General features: G+C 40.0%; 1 protein-coding gene across 16 annotated transcripts in view; it reads right to left on the minus strand.

Moving 5' to 3' along the window:
- Positions 1-16747, minus strand: part of LDB2 (LIM domain binding 2) — a 220578-nt gene that overhangs the window by 111577 nt on the left and 92254 nt on the right. For 9 of the 16 annotated variants that reach the window (XM_040596303.1, XM_040596129.1, XM_040596385.1 and 6 more), the window contains one exon: positions 8463-8546. The exons of the other annotated variants lie outside the window; for them this stretch is intronic. In XM_040596303.1, the coding sequence (XP_040452237.1) occupies positions 8463-8546 (84 nt within the window). The remainder of the gene's footprint in view (positions 1-8462; positions 8547-16747) is intronic. 16 annotated transcript variants of the gene reach the window in all.

The following is a 16747-nucleotide window of genomic DNA, read 5'->3' on the forward strand; positions in this document are numbered from 1 at the left end:
AGTTTCTACCTACAGCCAAACAAGCTGTCGTGTCCACAAATATTCTCTGTAAAAGTGGAAAAGAACGTTTTATCTCGGTCCATATTAGGAAATGGCTCAAATCGTGTTCAGGCCAGCAAATGGGATTTCCAGGCAGGTACGCAGAGGGAGCATTTTTAACCCCAAGTGAACAACTTACAAGTGACTGAAAACAAGAAGTTCAAAGGACAACTATTACGCAAGTTCAACACGTAATGCAATCTGTAAGAGACTGTAATTGCACCCAAAAATTTGCCAGTGACCCTTGCTTCAAATAACAACAGCAAACAAAAGTCATTTGAGAAAATGAGCTTTGTTTTTGTATTTGCTTTGCATACGTGGCAGAAGTTGCACATCATCAGTTTTACTCTTCCCTGTGCAGAGGCATCTACTTGCTCAGCTCCTGCCATTTGTTCAAATGTTGCAGGCAGTAACCAGAGGAAAGAACTGTTTTAAGGTTCAGGATAATATGATTTAAAGCCACAAAAAGCAGCAGCAAAACAAATGGATGGATTCTAAAAATCCTGCAGTCCTCATGGCTCTTGGATTGCCATCCCTTGCTCCACAATACTGAAAATCAGGCCACCTACTTATGTCCAAAATAAAATTTAAATCTAATTGAGGCATCTTATTTGGAAAATCCTTGCCATCACCTTTAAGCCTGTGGTTCTACTCTTTAAAAAGCAAATCAAAACAACAAAAATCCTAGCCCCAACCTAGCAAACAGTAAAAATATCTTGCCTTTTCAAAGACTGCTCGCACTTAAATCCTGTGTGACATTTATCTTATGCAATGTGGTCTAAGGTGAAGAAGGGAGCATTTATTCTCCCCCCTCGCCCCCAGCTTCACTCCTTCATTTTGTGTGGAAAAAACTTACAGCTAAAATTCTGTTTCCATTGAGTACTACACAAATTTGTCAGTCAGAAACCAAAGGAGTTAATTTGCATCTAAAAGCAAATCAGCGCACACAGGAACTAGAGCACATGAGAAGCCCTGAGATAGTTGTTTGTTTATGATAATAACTTTATTTATTTTTGTGGGCTGTATGCTTCCTCTGGCAGTCAAAGCCAAGGCACAATTATAACAGATGCAACCTGATGCAGTCTATCTAACCTTCTCTGATCAAACAGCAGTAAAGATGAATACAACCTTTTCTGCTTGATCATGTTCATTACTTCTGACGTTACCGAAAGCCTAAGATAATATTAAATTACATATTATGTACAGTTATTCCTAAAATGGTATTGTATATAACCTGAAAAAAATGGAATTATAAGCTAGAAATAATTAAAAGCCTATATAAAATAACCCAAATTTACTCCTGGATTAAGTTGTATTTTCATCTTTTCAAATATTTTAACTTCTAATATCTAACAGGAATACATGTGTACATCTGCGTGTGTATAGATATATAAATAGAAAAGTAAATTTACCCCCCCCTTAAAATTAATAAACCTATCTTATTACTGACAGTTAACAGAATTTGCTGGACTGGTTCTTTTCTATGGCAAAGCTGAACCCACTTTCAGAGTGATAATTTCTAGGGTTAATTGTCATAGCTTCCTCGACACAATCTTCTCCACCAGCTTTATTTTATCTGCCAGAGCACCAATATGCCATGATTAGCATAAATTAGACTAAATAAATTCAGTGGGTTACTATATTATTTTACTCTAATCCGTTTATTTATTTATTTTTAAACATTTCAAGGTTAGGGATGGGTGAGCAGTGGGATGGCAAATTCCTAACAGCAGCTTGTTCAAATTCAGCTCAGAAGTGCTTAAAAACTGTGTGATATTTTCAGAAATGTTTAGCAGAAAAAATCCGGTGTGAAAAATGTCGTCAGGTACAAACTGCTACATCATTATATACTGACCTTTTACAGACGCACCGGTGGCACGCTGCTGTGAGGCAAGGAGCTCAGTAACACAGGACAAGAGAAAAAGAAGCATCGAGCAAATTTGCTTGCATCACTCCAACGAAAGGCTTTCCTGATGTTAAAAAAGATACACTCGACCTCTTAGTGCTCCAGGCAATGTTTTTTCACAGACTTTAGAAAGGGGTTTGCTCATCCTGAACAACTGGTTCGTGCCAGCTGCCTGTGCCAGTACCCACAAAGGCCATCCTTGTGACTCCGCCAACTACAAATAAACCAGAGGCAGCTAGAGGATGGGGCGGTGGTGCCACGAGGAACATACAGCAGAGCCAAGCTGATGACCGCCCGACAAAGTGGGTGCCTCTCTAATAACATTCTGCTCGGAATGGAAGTTTTCTCAAAAGAGATGTGATGAGCACATGCAGTGTGTTTACCACTGACTGAACCTCTCTTCAGGAGATCTAACACAAAACCAGATCCAACTACTGTTCGATAAGGCTACAGTTGTTCTAGGAAAGTATACGTTTTCCATCCTGTCAGCACAGTTTGTGCAAACACATTGTACCACCTCACGTAAAAATGAAACTAGCGGTGAGATTCACAAAACACTTTAATTTGTTTCTTGCACATGACAGCACAGAAAAGACATACGCTGTTCTGGTTTGTCAAGTGTGCAGCAGTGTAAGAGGTGATGGGTACAGACACAGACCTTAAAGGAAATGGAAAGCCAGGATGAGATTTTCACTGGAGAGTTTGGATGGAGTGAGTGAGTAGTTGAAGTAGAGGAAACATGGTGAAACTGTAATCGTTCCAACTGCACTTGCACAAGCAATTCAGCTTTTCATTTATTGATGATGTTAAAATTCTCTTTGTTCTCTATTATCAGATTTTAAAATCTTTTCTTGTTTGGCCAGCTCTATGTAAGAGAAATCGTGACTCATTCCTCTTCCAAACAAGATGAAGAGCGAGCATGCCAGTACAGCTATAGAAGAGGAGACACAGTCCTTGTGTAGACAGGGACAGAATTAAACACAAGGGTCCAAGCAGCAGCAGGAAAACTAAAGCCAGCTCCGGAATGCACAGCCAAGACAATTAAATGCAAATTTTAAGTGCCTAGGCTTGAGAAGGGACAAACTGATCACTTAAAGTAGATCTGTATAGTCTCTGCCAAATTAACTGATAGCTATCGGCGTCTTTTAAGGTCTCTGCTTAAATTAAGTGCCGAAGTGGCAGATGATCCGCGCATGTTCTGTACATTCCATGGTAGCAGAAAACGGATGAAGAAAACACCCAAGAGCAACGTCCCACTAATAACTTACAGGTTCTTACTGACCCTTCAAAACCTGAGATTGTCACCTGACTAGTCCTGCCAGTGGACTGGCTGGTCTTACCATATGTTTCCTTTCCGTATGCCACCAGGGCTAAAGTTTACGTGGCAGAAGATACACAGGTCAGCACCTTCTACCATCCAGAAGCGTGTGCCAGCAAGACTTTGAACTGAAGGCCTCCAGTTCGTAAGTCAGGCTCAGACCAAGACTCAAAACGGAGCCTCAGACCATCTCCATTTTCAGGGCTGACACGCTGTTGGTGCCGTGTCTCTGGTGGGTCTTTTATTTTGCAGTCCACAAGGCCGCTCCCTCCCCAAACCCCGCAGCCAGATGTGAGCCCTTCGCTAGCGCTGCGCTGAGTCAGGAGGGAGCCGGGCTGGGGTAACCCTTGGAGATAGCACCAGAGCAGCAAACGCCTTGTAGGACCCAGACCGTGGTGAATTATGTGAAAACTGTTGTCAGTAGTATGTGTTGGCTGTGGAAACAAGTTCAAAAACACCTATGAGTTTAAAGCTCTTGAAAAAAGGGCCGTTTTTTAAAAAAATGCATGAAAGCAGATACCAGATGCATTGTGTCACATACATTATAGTAGCTTTTCTTCGCAATGATTTTCAAGATGATATCTTAAGGGATCAAAACCTAGAAGCATTAAGAAGGGTGTTAGACACCGAAAGCCATTAGAATCCCTTCTTCTATTGCTCTGAATACATCATTGCATCTTACTTTCTATTGCTGAAAATGGATAGATTTTCAGATAAAAATTAGGAGAGCTTGAATTGCACTCCCTCTCTGGATTCTTGTATGCATTTTCGTGTTTTGTGTAAAGCATTCAGGGAAAAAATCGCATACATTTATGGTCAAATTACTGGCAGCTTAGCTTCGCAAATGCTGTAATTTAACTGTTTAACAGTAAATTAAATTTACAGTTTGTAATGTAAATAAATTGTTCTTTTTAATTCAAATAATAGTAAATAATATGTGTATAACAGAAATTCTATTTAACAATGACGGACTATTTACACAACAGATAAAATTTACTTATTTCAGCTTGTATTTATTGCTAAACAATCTCACAATAATAGAGATTGTTTCCAACTATAAATGTGTGTTAAAACATCTAACTTTAATAGTGGAATCTTGTCAAATTGATGTACAGTAATAGAACGTCATAAAATCTTATTCCAAATTGTAAACTGAAGCATTAAAAATTAACTTTATAGGCTAAGAAAGACAGGTTGAAATTACTGCTGTATGGTCAGAAAGGTAATTTAAAGCACAGGTTAAAAATTTGATTCTGCTTAATACATTTAAACCAGAAAAATCCTAAAATTGTTGGACACTTGTAAACAAATCAGAAAGTATTTAGGCTTCAGTCCTGCCAGATTCAGGGTGATCTTTGCTAACAAACCCTGCTAACCTATCCAGCTGCTCTGACTTTAGCCCTCTAGGGTGTGCAGAGGCAGACGAGTTTGCAAGATAAGGGCCCTTATGTTAAAAATTCATGGGAAGGGTCATGTTTCTACCATTTCTGAAGTGCTGAGCGGATCAATGGAATGCACGGAACAAGACAGTAAGACATAGAAATTATTTCCTGCTCACTGGCACTCCTGGAAGTAGAACCTGGGGAATGCAGTGGATTGAGGATTGCCACCACTCCCCAACTTCGGGGCATTCTCTGCTTCTGTCCTGCGAAAAGGCAAGGGCTGGAAAAGCAGAGCGCCAATTCCACTGCCAGGAGCAAGTGCGCAGGTACCTTCAAAGGCCACTAATGAAGTCCACATGCTGAGCTAAGCCAAGATAACCCACTTCTTAAAAAACCAGAACATAGTTGTGTGGGAACCTTCTGGATAGCAGCAAGTCTCTAAATCTCCGGTAATTAGTTCCCCTTGGTGGTGACCTAAAGACTTTGTGTCACGGGGAGGATGTCATTGCATGGAGCAGGGGGTTCCTCACCCTGCGTGGTGGGGGCAGTTTAAAAGCCAGCACTGGCCAGTGTTCATCCCAAACTGGAATGAAAACACCAACCTGTGCAACATGCCTCTGCTTCAGGTCCTCTGCTGTGAATGTAGCCCATACCAAGTCCTCTCCCTGCATCCTGGCCTGATGGAGCCCGTCACACTGGAGGCTTTTCCCTTTGCACCAAGTCCTCACAATATGTCATAATGAGTCCAGCACAACCTGACCCTGAATTTCAATGCCCAGCTGTATGAAAGTCAGAGCAACACAGGGTCTGTCTCATACAATCACAATTATTCTTTTGATGCTAATTCTTTCATTTTGTATCGGAGACTCTTGGCTTGGTTTCTGTTTCATCTGCTTCCCAGAGACCAGATTTACCTCCCTTAGCAATGTTTTGCCCCATAACTGCACATTTCATGAGAGATGCACTACTATACCTTAAACATGACATTTCCTGCAGAGCAAAAAAGGCTTTTAAAGGGACTTTGTGACTTTATCCTACTGAAGCTGAAGAAGGCCAGATACAATTGAGAATGGCAGTTGGCTGGCAGTCCCACAACAGCAGTCCCACTACTTCAGTCCTTTCAAAATCAGCAAAATAAAAAGCAGGTTGTTCAAAACTGTTTTGTGGCCAGGCACTTGCATGAGAACTGAATATGATCTAAACGTATCACAGCCTGGTACCATTCAAAATCACACCACAAAATACAACACATTTATTGATGATTTGGAAGTGGAGGTCTTAATAATTGTTTTTGAGAAATCTCTGAATATTATTTTTGAGATTTTTCTCTTCATGTATAGCTGAAGGTTTTAGAAAAGGCATTGTTTTTTAAACTATATCTATTATATACTGATGTGTATTCTTTTGAGGATTACATCAGCTACTTCGACTCCTGCGTAATAATAGTGCATTCAACACACATCCCCACTGAAGTTGATACAGGATTAGGTACTAGCTAATGTAAGGACTAGCATCAGAGTCTGACCCTTAGTACAGGAAAACTCAGACAGCATTTTAACCTCACTAAGAACCCGAAGTGCTTTACAGATTGAATATGCAGTAATTGATCACTCAGGCTGAGCTGTCCTCAGAAATCTCTCATCAGGATGTCAGTGGTACATGAGATATGACAAGACTGCAGCAAAGATGGCAAATTTACAAACATAAGCTGAAAATATCTAGGAGTCTTCTAAAATGAGGGACAGTCTAGCTATTAAGAGCAAGATCAGCTCCCATCCCTTAGCCGTTCTAAGTCACTGACAGCTGGTTCAATCTTCCTACAAGTAGCTCTAGTTTATTCAAGAATGCTTAATTTTGCCTGAATCACCTCTTGAAATTTGCTATTTCCTGCTTACAGGGAAGATAAAAAAGGATGTCTAATTGAAAATGTAAAGTATATAAGTCATGTCTCAGAAAAATTAAAACACATAAGTCAAAAGCATTGCTTTACTTTTTCACAAGAGTCGAGACCCATGTCTTCTCGTGCTCCCCCCAGCCTGTGCCACAGCTCTGCCACCGTATCACACTGCCTGCAAGAACGCTGCTGAGTTCCTCCTTGCAGCTTTCTCTGCAATGCAATATTCCCTGCAGATTCAGCTTTGTTTAGTCAATTTTTAGTCAACTGAATTTCCAGGTGGTCATGTACCCGGTGGATGAAATATTAGCTGCTTTCCAAGTGCTGCAGGGAAACATGATTTTATTCCTATATTTGTTTCCTTTGGAATTTAAAAATAAATGTGGCCAACATCTCTATCTCAGGTACTGAAAGAAACTAAATTCTAGATCAGGCTAAAAATTATTTTTAAAAACATCCATTTGTTCCATCACTGGACAAAAAAACTTCATCAGAATAAGAAAATGAGCAGCACTGCTAAAATGATGTGTTGTCCTGCCACTCCGCCTTGCATTCGCCTATCTTTCAGCTATGCATTTAAAAATAACACAGATACTTTCACACAGAGCAACTCGGTGATGCTTTTTATTTATCTGGTTCTTTGCACTTCCAGCTAATGTCCAATGCAGGAGGTCCCAGCTTTGTTGTGAAGGCATCTTGTTCAGCTTTGCTAGAAAGCAAGCTGTGAAACGCGGCCTCTGTGAAGGAGCCACAGTGCTGGACTTTAACAGCAATTCTCACTCTCAGCATCCAGAAGCCACTTTGCATTCAAGGGATCCTAACTTAAGCATAAAGTATACAATGCTCATAAGAAATTAAATTTAAAAAGGAAAAATACGACTTCTGCCTGCACTGAGAAATCTGTTGGCAGGGCTGTGCATTCCACTCCTGTACAGGAGACAAGGCAGTACAGTTCTCATCAAGCTTTCTAACTGTGTCACAGAAAAACTGGAGCCCTGCCACTGACTCATATTCACCCTCCAGTGAAGAGAGCAGCTTGCTCCACCTCTTGTTTGATTTCAAGAATTTTATCCAGAACAGTGGCATTTTAGCAGTGAGAACTGTGCCTGCTAATATCATGGTGGCCTAAGCTCAAACCCCGTTTATCACAAATGCAGCAGTGCCTAAGCATGGCATGTTCCTGAACGCAAGAATCAGCCGTGGTCAAGGAGCAGGATTTGATGAAGTCCTGACATAAATTCTGTTCTAAAACTCACTGTTTTCATGTGGCGTGGACACACGAAAATCAGACTGTGTGTGGAAAATTAACAAATCTTCGAAAAAAAAAAAACCCAAAGCTGCATAATCTGCTGTATTTCAGTTGGTCTTTATCCGCAAAATCCCAGATCTTTGTTTAAGCTACAAACAGACTATAAAAATCAGCTCACTGGCCTCTCTCCTTATTATCCACATCCCTGCACAAATCAAATGAAGCTTTTGCTGTAAAGCTGATAAAAAACACCACACACATGAGCAAGCTGATGTATTTAAAAAGTGGTTATCATTTCTAATCCTTTCCTCTCTCTCCAGGGAACATCATCTTTCCAAGGAACACACAAAACTCCACCACTGAGCACACATCAGCACTTACGCTTGTTTTGATTAGAGATTTTCTAAAATAACAATGAATGAAGTAGTCTGGCATTATCATTGATTTTTAGCACCTGGGGAAGTAGTAAGACAGTTGTCCCATTGTTTAAAATCAGTGAATAGCCAAGACCAGTTCTGACAAATATTTGCACTCACACAATCTATTTCAGAGACCTCACAAAATGAACTATAGTAGCTGGTTTGATAGTATGTGGATGCTTTTGCCATTTCTTCGTAGATAAACCAGAACCCCATGTGTAACACAGAAGAAGTAGTCACAGATGCTAAACTTACTCCTGACTCTCCTAGCAGGCAGTGGGATTTGTCTGTGACTCAAAGTACCGGCTGAGATGTTCGCCAGTTCCAGTTCCTTGCCAACTGTGCCAGGAAAACAAAGCAATTTTTATTATCTAATTTAGACATATCCAAATGATATGTCTAAATCCGCTCTAGAAAATCAAGCTTAGATTCAGGCATGAAAGGACTAATGCCCATTTCACAAGGTGTAAATCTAGGCTTTATTGCCCCAAATCATTGCCCCAAGCCAATGACTGACAGCACTGGCAAACCAACGTGATATCAGATTCAGGTCCCACCTCCTAGAACTGAGTCTTTTAAATGGGAAAATTCCCCCCTAGGTTGAAATTCCTCTCAAAATATTAAATTATCAGTCATTGCATTCCCTGATTTCAACCTGATTTGTCACAGACTTGAGCCAAAGACTAGAAAATTTGACTTACAACTTAAGCAGTGCCGAGAGGTTTAAAAGCCCCTCTTCACTCTGTGCATATTAAAACATTGTCCATTCCAAGACTTTGCTTTATAAATAAAACTGCAGACATGAGTTATGGTTTTAGACTCTTGAAAATATACACGTCCACTCCCATGCACAGAGTAAGGAGCAGAACTGCAGCACTCAGCGTCACACACAAATTTCTAACTGTGACAGAATGGAGTAAGGTGGGCTTCAACGGGGGCTTGAGCGCAGCGAGTCTTGCATCCATAGCTGTGGTTCTGCATCAAACACCACGTACATTTCATGTCGTGTGTGATTTTTAACTTGTGTAACACACCGCATGCCTTACGCTACTTAGTTTCTATCAATTTAAGGTATTAAGAGCCTCGCCTTTTACATGAAGGCAGTCGGCAGTTTACGTAGCAGGGAGCAGGGTGAGCTACCAGCATGCTCCCTGTGAAGCACTGCCTGATCTTGAAAAGAGGAAAGGACAAGGAAATGGAGATGATGAATCTACTAATGCAAAAAGCCTTTGCTCTTTGTGAATTTTTAAGTACTGCTAAACAGCAGGAAGAGCACTTCAGAAGCAGCAACAGAAGTTTGGGGATTATGAAATATCAAAATAAAATCTACTCAATTCATTGAAGCCGTTCACATCTGTAGGACTTCCTCCTGTAAATAAGGTCTTTCCATTTCAATTTTCTCTCATCCTTTTTGTCTTTTTTTTTGGACATTAGAATACATAAGGCAAACACTCAAGCCTGGCTTGCTTCAGAAGCAGCACAGACAACTAGCTGTTTGAGGAAACCAAACTTAATTGAACATGGATATGTATTTTAAAGGAACGGAAACGAAACTGACATTAGGGAAGTAGCAAACACTGCATTCCAGCAAATTCTCCTCTCTTTAGCTAAAAGAAGTTGTCAGGGTTTTTTATTTGGCAATTTCTGTTAAATGAATAATCAGATAAAACAAATAAAACCAGAAGTAACACCTACTTAGTCTGACATAAGCGCAGAGGTGAATCGGATTCAGCCTTTAACAGCTGCCCTCAGGTGCCTGCGGAATCATAGCAAGGTAATTCACACACCGTCAGGGCAATTTTCAATGGACTTCTGTCAGTTGAACAGCTGATAAAAGCCGTCTGGATGATCAAATACTGCATAGTGCAAGATACAGAGAGTGGTGAATGTATGTAAGCCCAATCAGTCTGAATGACAGATCTGCCTCCTCACTGCCTCGTTTTTTGTGACTGTTTTTGACAGCTATACATATTCCATTTTCAACAGAGTTCAGAAGTCCAGGCCCTATCTATATGGCATTTTTAATTCACATCTACACAAATGTCATGGCATTTCTCTAGGGGAAAAAAGTGTATAAGTTGACTTTTGCGTCAGCTAATAAAATTATTGTATAATTCATGCAATTATATTTCCTTAGCTATGTATTTATATGGATACCTAACAGTTACAAGACAAATGCCAGACACAGACAAGATGATGCAGTCTACACAGAGTGTCACTACTACCCAAAAAGGTGTGAATGGAAAAGTATGGAAGAAGTATGAAGAAGGTATGGAAGAGGCTCAGTCTTTCACAAGGACCTACCAGGTTACCTCTCCGATCCCAAATGAGACGGGTATGAATCGCTAACCGTTTAGCCTCACAAATCCAATGCACGACTGTCATGTGATTGAACACGCGTTGCCCTTTTCTGTCAGACATTTAATAACGGAGAGAGACACCAGCATTTCTCTTCCGCGTCTAAGAGGCTTTCTCACCTATAAGAAACGTAGAAATACAGACCAAAGGTATCCTGGATGCTAAAATCTTAATGAGTGAAAATGCTGGCTATTTGCATGACGAGTTTTTTCTGTGGTACAGATTTGCTCTTAGAATGTGCCTTGATATTCAGGTCTGCATTTTCAACTGCATTAGTGGTATCAGCCACCTAACCTCACGCTGGCTTGTCATATGCACACGGCATGTATCTCCTCTGTGTGCCCCTGGCAAACCTCCCCTCAACCATGCAAATGACTTTCACTGACTGTGGAAAATTAGGTGTTTCGGAATTTTGAAAATGAGGGCAATTTTTTAAGCCATTAAATATATGCCCTAGAACATATTCTAGCACCCTGTTGTTGAAACCCGTTGTCCATGTTCATCATCCTCACAGCCTAACACTAAAGCACTGCCTCGGTAATAAGGAATTGTAGATACAAGAAACAGAACGAAGCAGGGCTGCCCTTGCAAGTAAAGACAAACACTATATTGCAAATTTGATGACCAAAAATCACATCATCTAATTCCATCTAAGATGTAGATGGACTTCCATTTCCAAGAGGGTCAACTAGAAAGTCTTTACAGTTGATTTGTGCAGAAGATAACGCTCTGATGAGCCTGGGAGATCCCAGTACCTATGCAGTCAGATACCCATCTCCCCTGTGTGGCAGTGTTTAGGATAGGTTGGCATCTGAGCTTGTCCAACAGAACAAATCTTACCTGAATTTAATTTCACAACCTGAGTAGACAAGACTTTGATCCTTTGCTAGCTGAATCCCTTAGACCTTCTCTAGATGTTGAGGGGTAACTTCAGTCACAAATACAGCAGAAGGCAACAGCTTTATTTAGCACATACATCATTTGCACAGCATTATCTACAGTAGCTTTTCGTTATGAATTAAAGAAGAAAAACTCACTAAAAAAGTACATAGAAACACAAATTCTCAAAATGGCTACTGGACAGGAATCACTGGGTTCAGAATTTTTCACCTCCAGGATGATAAAACTGGCAGAGACAAAATAAATGAAATCATGTTAATTTTCCACATAAAACCAAGTGGTTTTACCATAAAAAGCTGAAAAAGACTGTGTGCTGAAGTGGAAACTGTCTTTTCTCCATTGATAATGTGATGCAGTCAGACACACCATAGAAGATTAGAAGTAACCTGCAAGGTTTTATTACCTTTGATTTTTAGCTGTGTGCTACATAAAATTAATTTGTATTTTGCTGCAGAAAATGCAGAATTAATGATGCCAATGCGGAAGAGAGACTTTTTTTCTGTGCAAGTTCTGTGAATTCTTAAACGTCAAGCAATACTTACAGCAAAAGAAAAATACCTGCTTTGTGTTTTATGGTGAGATACAATTCACAAGAGGTCCGGTTCAGATCATGCATGCTTTCAAACTTTTGGTTGCATAGCTAGACCTCATTGACTCTGATCTTTAAATCAGATTGGACCTCTTAGAAGGATAAGTAACTTAGCATGGTATTTGGCAATTTTTCGGATCCTGAGAAAACAGCGGTTCCCATGCTATTTCAGTGCCTTCTCTCCAAAAAGATGCAAAATGTGGCTATGGTGGCAAAACCAGAAAAATAAGTGAAATACATAATAGTAAAAAAAAAGTAGTTAACCACAGAAATCATTTTCTAACTAGGCAGCATCTTGTCCAAAGCTTTAGGAAGGGTGGTCTAAAGAGATAAATCTTACTTTATAGTGAAAGTTCAGGAATTATAACTCAGAGGATTTGTGTTTTCTTCCTAGCATGTATAACTATAGCAAGACAATTCCTCTTGGACATTTTCAGAGTTTTAAGAATACTACTTACCCAGCTCACTCTGTTGCCTTTCACAGGAGATAAGACCTGAGAAAATGGTATTAAGAAAAAAATCCATCTTGATGTTTACTTGGAAAAAAAATCTCACAGCACTCTGGGGAGGATCACTGTGTTTTTCAGGGGCTAGGTTTCCCTGCATGTCTGCTATAAGCCAAATACTGAGCCTCAAGTACGTCTTAGAAACGAACACACAAAAATAGGTATTTGGGATCTGTTCTTCTCCTACCTCCTTCTCCAGCGTTCACCCCAGTAGCAGACATTACAAACTCTTACAAGCCTTCATTCTCCCTGTAACAAATGCCCCTCAAGGTCTCAGTTCCTTTTTCCCTGGCCAGCCCCAGCAGGGACCTTCTATCTCCAGCCAGAAGAATTTCCGCCTGTGGTAGGGCCCCCACTAACTCTTTTCATGCACTGGAGAGGAGGAGATGAAGTGGCAGGAAATAAGGAGCTTGGAGGTTCCAAATAATGCAGAAACAAGAATAGGAAAATTGTGCCCAACTGTGTCAAATTTGTAGACCATGACACTTGCAGGTAGCATCCTTGTAACTCCAAAAGACACGCACCTGCCTACGGAGACATAGCGCTGATGAACACCTGTGTCCCAATAAACTGAAAACAAATAGCACAGCCTAACCAATCTTCGAACGAAAGGCAGGTGGTCTTCAGTAAATTCTGCATAGCAATGCATTGCTATTTGAACAGGGAAGGAAGGCTCTTTTCTTACTTTGACCAAAATTAGGAAACAAACCCCAAACCCCAAAACCATATAAATACAGATACCTTTTAACAGGTTGGCTCAGTTGGGTGGGATGAATCAGTAAAGCGGTATTTCCAAGGCATTTCAGGGATCCTTGGAACTAGAAGTGCATGGTGAGGGGAAGGCAGGCTCAACGCATGCCAATAAATGTTCCTGAACTCATCTGGCTCTTCCTACCAAGAGGCAGGGAGCAGTTGCTAGAGCTGATTCAGCTTCCATCCACATGGGAATTACAGCCATCCCAGAGGTTGCAGAGGCACTTCTGGATGTCATGTAGCGTGGTACTCTGCACTGACAGCTTCGGAGCTGGTAAGGCTAACGAGTCCTTCACAGGGGGATCCACCAGGCCAGAGCCCCTTCCTGCCCTCTCCCACTTTCATCTTCTCAGATTATGCACAAGGTCAGGATGTGAAAGCGTATGAGGGAACTGGGCACGCAACTGCCTTACAAAGTCAAAAAAGAATAACTACTTAAGATGTCATGTTAAGTAAAAGCAAAGGACTTTGAAACACCGCTACCCACCCCTCTGTGCCGTTGGTTTTTTCCCCCCCTTTAAGTAGAAAATTGGACTTCCCTACTCTGCAGCATGTCTAGAATACTGGGTGGAGGGCTCTGATGAGATACACCTTTAGCAAAGCATCTTATAACCTTCCAGCCATCCTGAACTAATTTTCATTGCACTTTCGGCAACGTGTAAAATTAGGTTGATTTCAAACAAAAGGATGCTCTCATGTGGTCTGAGGGAAAACAAATAAAAGCTCGAGTCACTCCTGACATGTCTTGAGGAATTCAAGGCATCAGATTTAATAGTCTATATTAAATGTATTATCCCTGAAATAACTTCTGGCAGTTTTGAAGCGCCTGAGAAAATACTGCGGATTGGAAACTTGAGGAAGATGATCTTTAGTGCCACTGCAATTGTAAATAGTAATGACGGCAGACAGATGAAAGCTTCTCTGCTGTTTTGAAAGAGAAATACATTACAGAAATCATAAAAGCATCTTCTGTGACAGCAAAGGAATCTATACAAAAGCTCTGTAAGAATAAACAGGATATTAGCTGAGATTCATTATTGCTGTCTTTGTAGATGTCTATATTTAAGTTAGTTCAGCAACAGGATAAACCTGATTGTTGCTCAGTGAGCACAAGGGATCTGAGATGTGAAACAGGAAGTTAGAGTTCTTCTGGAGGAAGAAAAAGAAGAAAGTGTAACTTTTAAGAAAGGTTTCCACGGATCTGTCAACCGCACTCAGCAATCCCACCAAACAAGTCTCAGTTCCCTTTGAGGATTTGTAGCCATTCTCACATCATCCAAGGAAACGTTTTACATGTTTTGTTGAAGGATTCTTATGTTTTCTGCCTGCGATGTGAACGACATCTCTCTCTAGTCTGAAAAAAACATGTGATGAGTTTAAAAGGTGGTATATATTGTTCTTTCTTTAGTTTCAGCAAAGAAGGAGAATGAACAAGATTTAAAAAATAATCACATACTCTTTGGTTTGTACTGAGACATGGAGTTCTTGCCATTTATGTAGAGCTGGGCAGGACTCATCCAAACACAGGCGACTAAGTATGGCATAATTTGAAGTATCATAGTAGAGATAAGAATGGGAAAAAGACAGTGGCAAATGATCCAGGGGGAATCTGAGAGGAAGCTGCTTACTATAGTCCAAAATATCTAAAACTCAGTTAAATTTCCAGACCAATACTTTGATGAAGAGTGCTGGATCTCTGCCATGAATTAATGAGAAGATTTTTTTTTTTTTTTCTAGATACAGAGCTAGCTGGACACTAGCTTAACAAGGTAATTATCAAATGAAAGAGAACCGCTGTACTGCTGTGAACCTGCATAAAGACTTATAATTACTGATGTTTTGGCCTATCTTTGTTTTAGAAGAACCATGCATTTTAATATTTTTGAAGAAAATATGTTCAGCTATGTTGTCTGAAATAGTAGGTTTACTTATGTATAATCAATCAAACATTATCTTTCCTAGATTGCTTTTCAAATAGAAAGGCTATACATGCATGACGTTTTACCAAGTCAGTTATGCCAGAAACCTGGGAACACTAGTAATTATTTTATGAAAAAGTAAAAGTTTAAGTTTCATGAATAAGTTTCATAAATGATGGTAAGACTCTAAATACACAGCATCATTTTTTCAATAGTGATTTCTCTTTTCCTCAAATGGCTGTATATAATGACAGTCATGGATATATTAATGAGAAGTTTACATGAACACTTGTAAAAATGACCGTAAGCATTCTCTGCCTCTGAAAATTTTGGTCATTGCCACTTTGCCTCATCATTGCATAGGTAAGGCACATGGGTAAAAACCAAAAGCACTGCTTTGCCCAAGCATTGTTGACTTTAATATAATGACTATATTAGGTTGCTAAATTCTTGTTACCTCGTTTCTTCATAGCTAAACTAGCTAGACATGTCAAATAGCATCTTTCATAAAGTGAAACAGTGACGAAAATCCAAGTATAACTATGGCTGTATAAAGGAAAAGAGAAAGACATAAGCACATGAAAAGCTTGCAAAAAAAATAATTTATAATATTCTTCAGAGAGAATGAAAATTGGATGGTAATGTGTACATGAGAAGCTGTACATGCTATTGTAACACAGCTGTCTGATCCAGGTTCCCAGCTCTTTTTCTCTACTATTAGAACTGTTTCAAAATTTCATGGTAAAGGGCTCATGGCTGTCCCTTTCAATCCTGCTGACTTTTGCTTGCGAATTCAAAGCACATAGAAGAAGTATAGTTTAGATCCTATCAACAGGTCTAGAGAAATGTGTCACGGTCTAGTGAGTAAATGTATCAGTTTCATAAGAACAAATTACAAATGCTGTGCAATTGCAATAACCCTTACTTTAAAAAAGAAGTCACAGAAGTGGAATACTCAATTAGAAAGACATGCAAGCCAGAAAATTCTCACATGCCAATATTATCTCATTAAAGCCTTGCTTTAAAATGGCTTTAACATGCTCTTTGTAAATAATATTTTTGTTTATTGTTTCCGCATATTAACTAGCACTTTCAGTAGATACTAAAATGTTTTTAAACAATCATTCAACTTAAACAGAATTGAATGACTACCTCATGATACATCATACAAAGAAGCAAGAATCAAATCCTGACATTGTCCTCCTTACTAGGAGGTCTAAAAGCTGGGTCAGTCCCTTTTTTCCAGAACTGGCAGTTCTGTAATGATGAAGGCAAGGAGAGAACCGCTCCTTGCTAACTGTCTTGTGGGAGACTTCATTTTTTCTTGCAGCAAGATGCACTAGTGGTGGCCAGGTCCAGAGGATGCTCTGGCACTGTGAACTTGGTAACAACTCTCACTGTCCACTTCTGCTGAGGAGCTACACTGCCATTTTCTGTACTAGATAACGACGTTCCCCATGGACATTACTTCCATTCCTAACACTTTTTTTTGTGTGCTGTGGGTGGGTGACCAAA

The sequence above is a fragment of the Falco naumanni genome, chromosome 1 (genome assembly GCF_017639655.2).
Source record: "Falco naumanni isolate bFalNau1 chromosome 1, bFalNau1.pat, whole genome shotgun sequence".
Lineage (NCBI taxonomy): Eukaryota > Metazoa > Chordata > Aves > Falconiformes > Falconidae > Falco > Falco naumanni.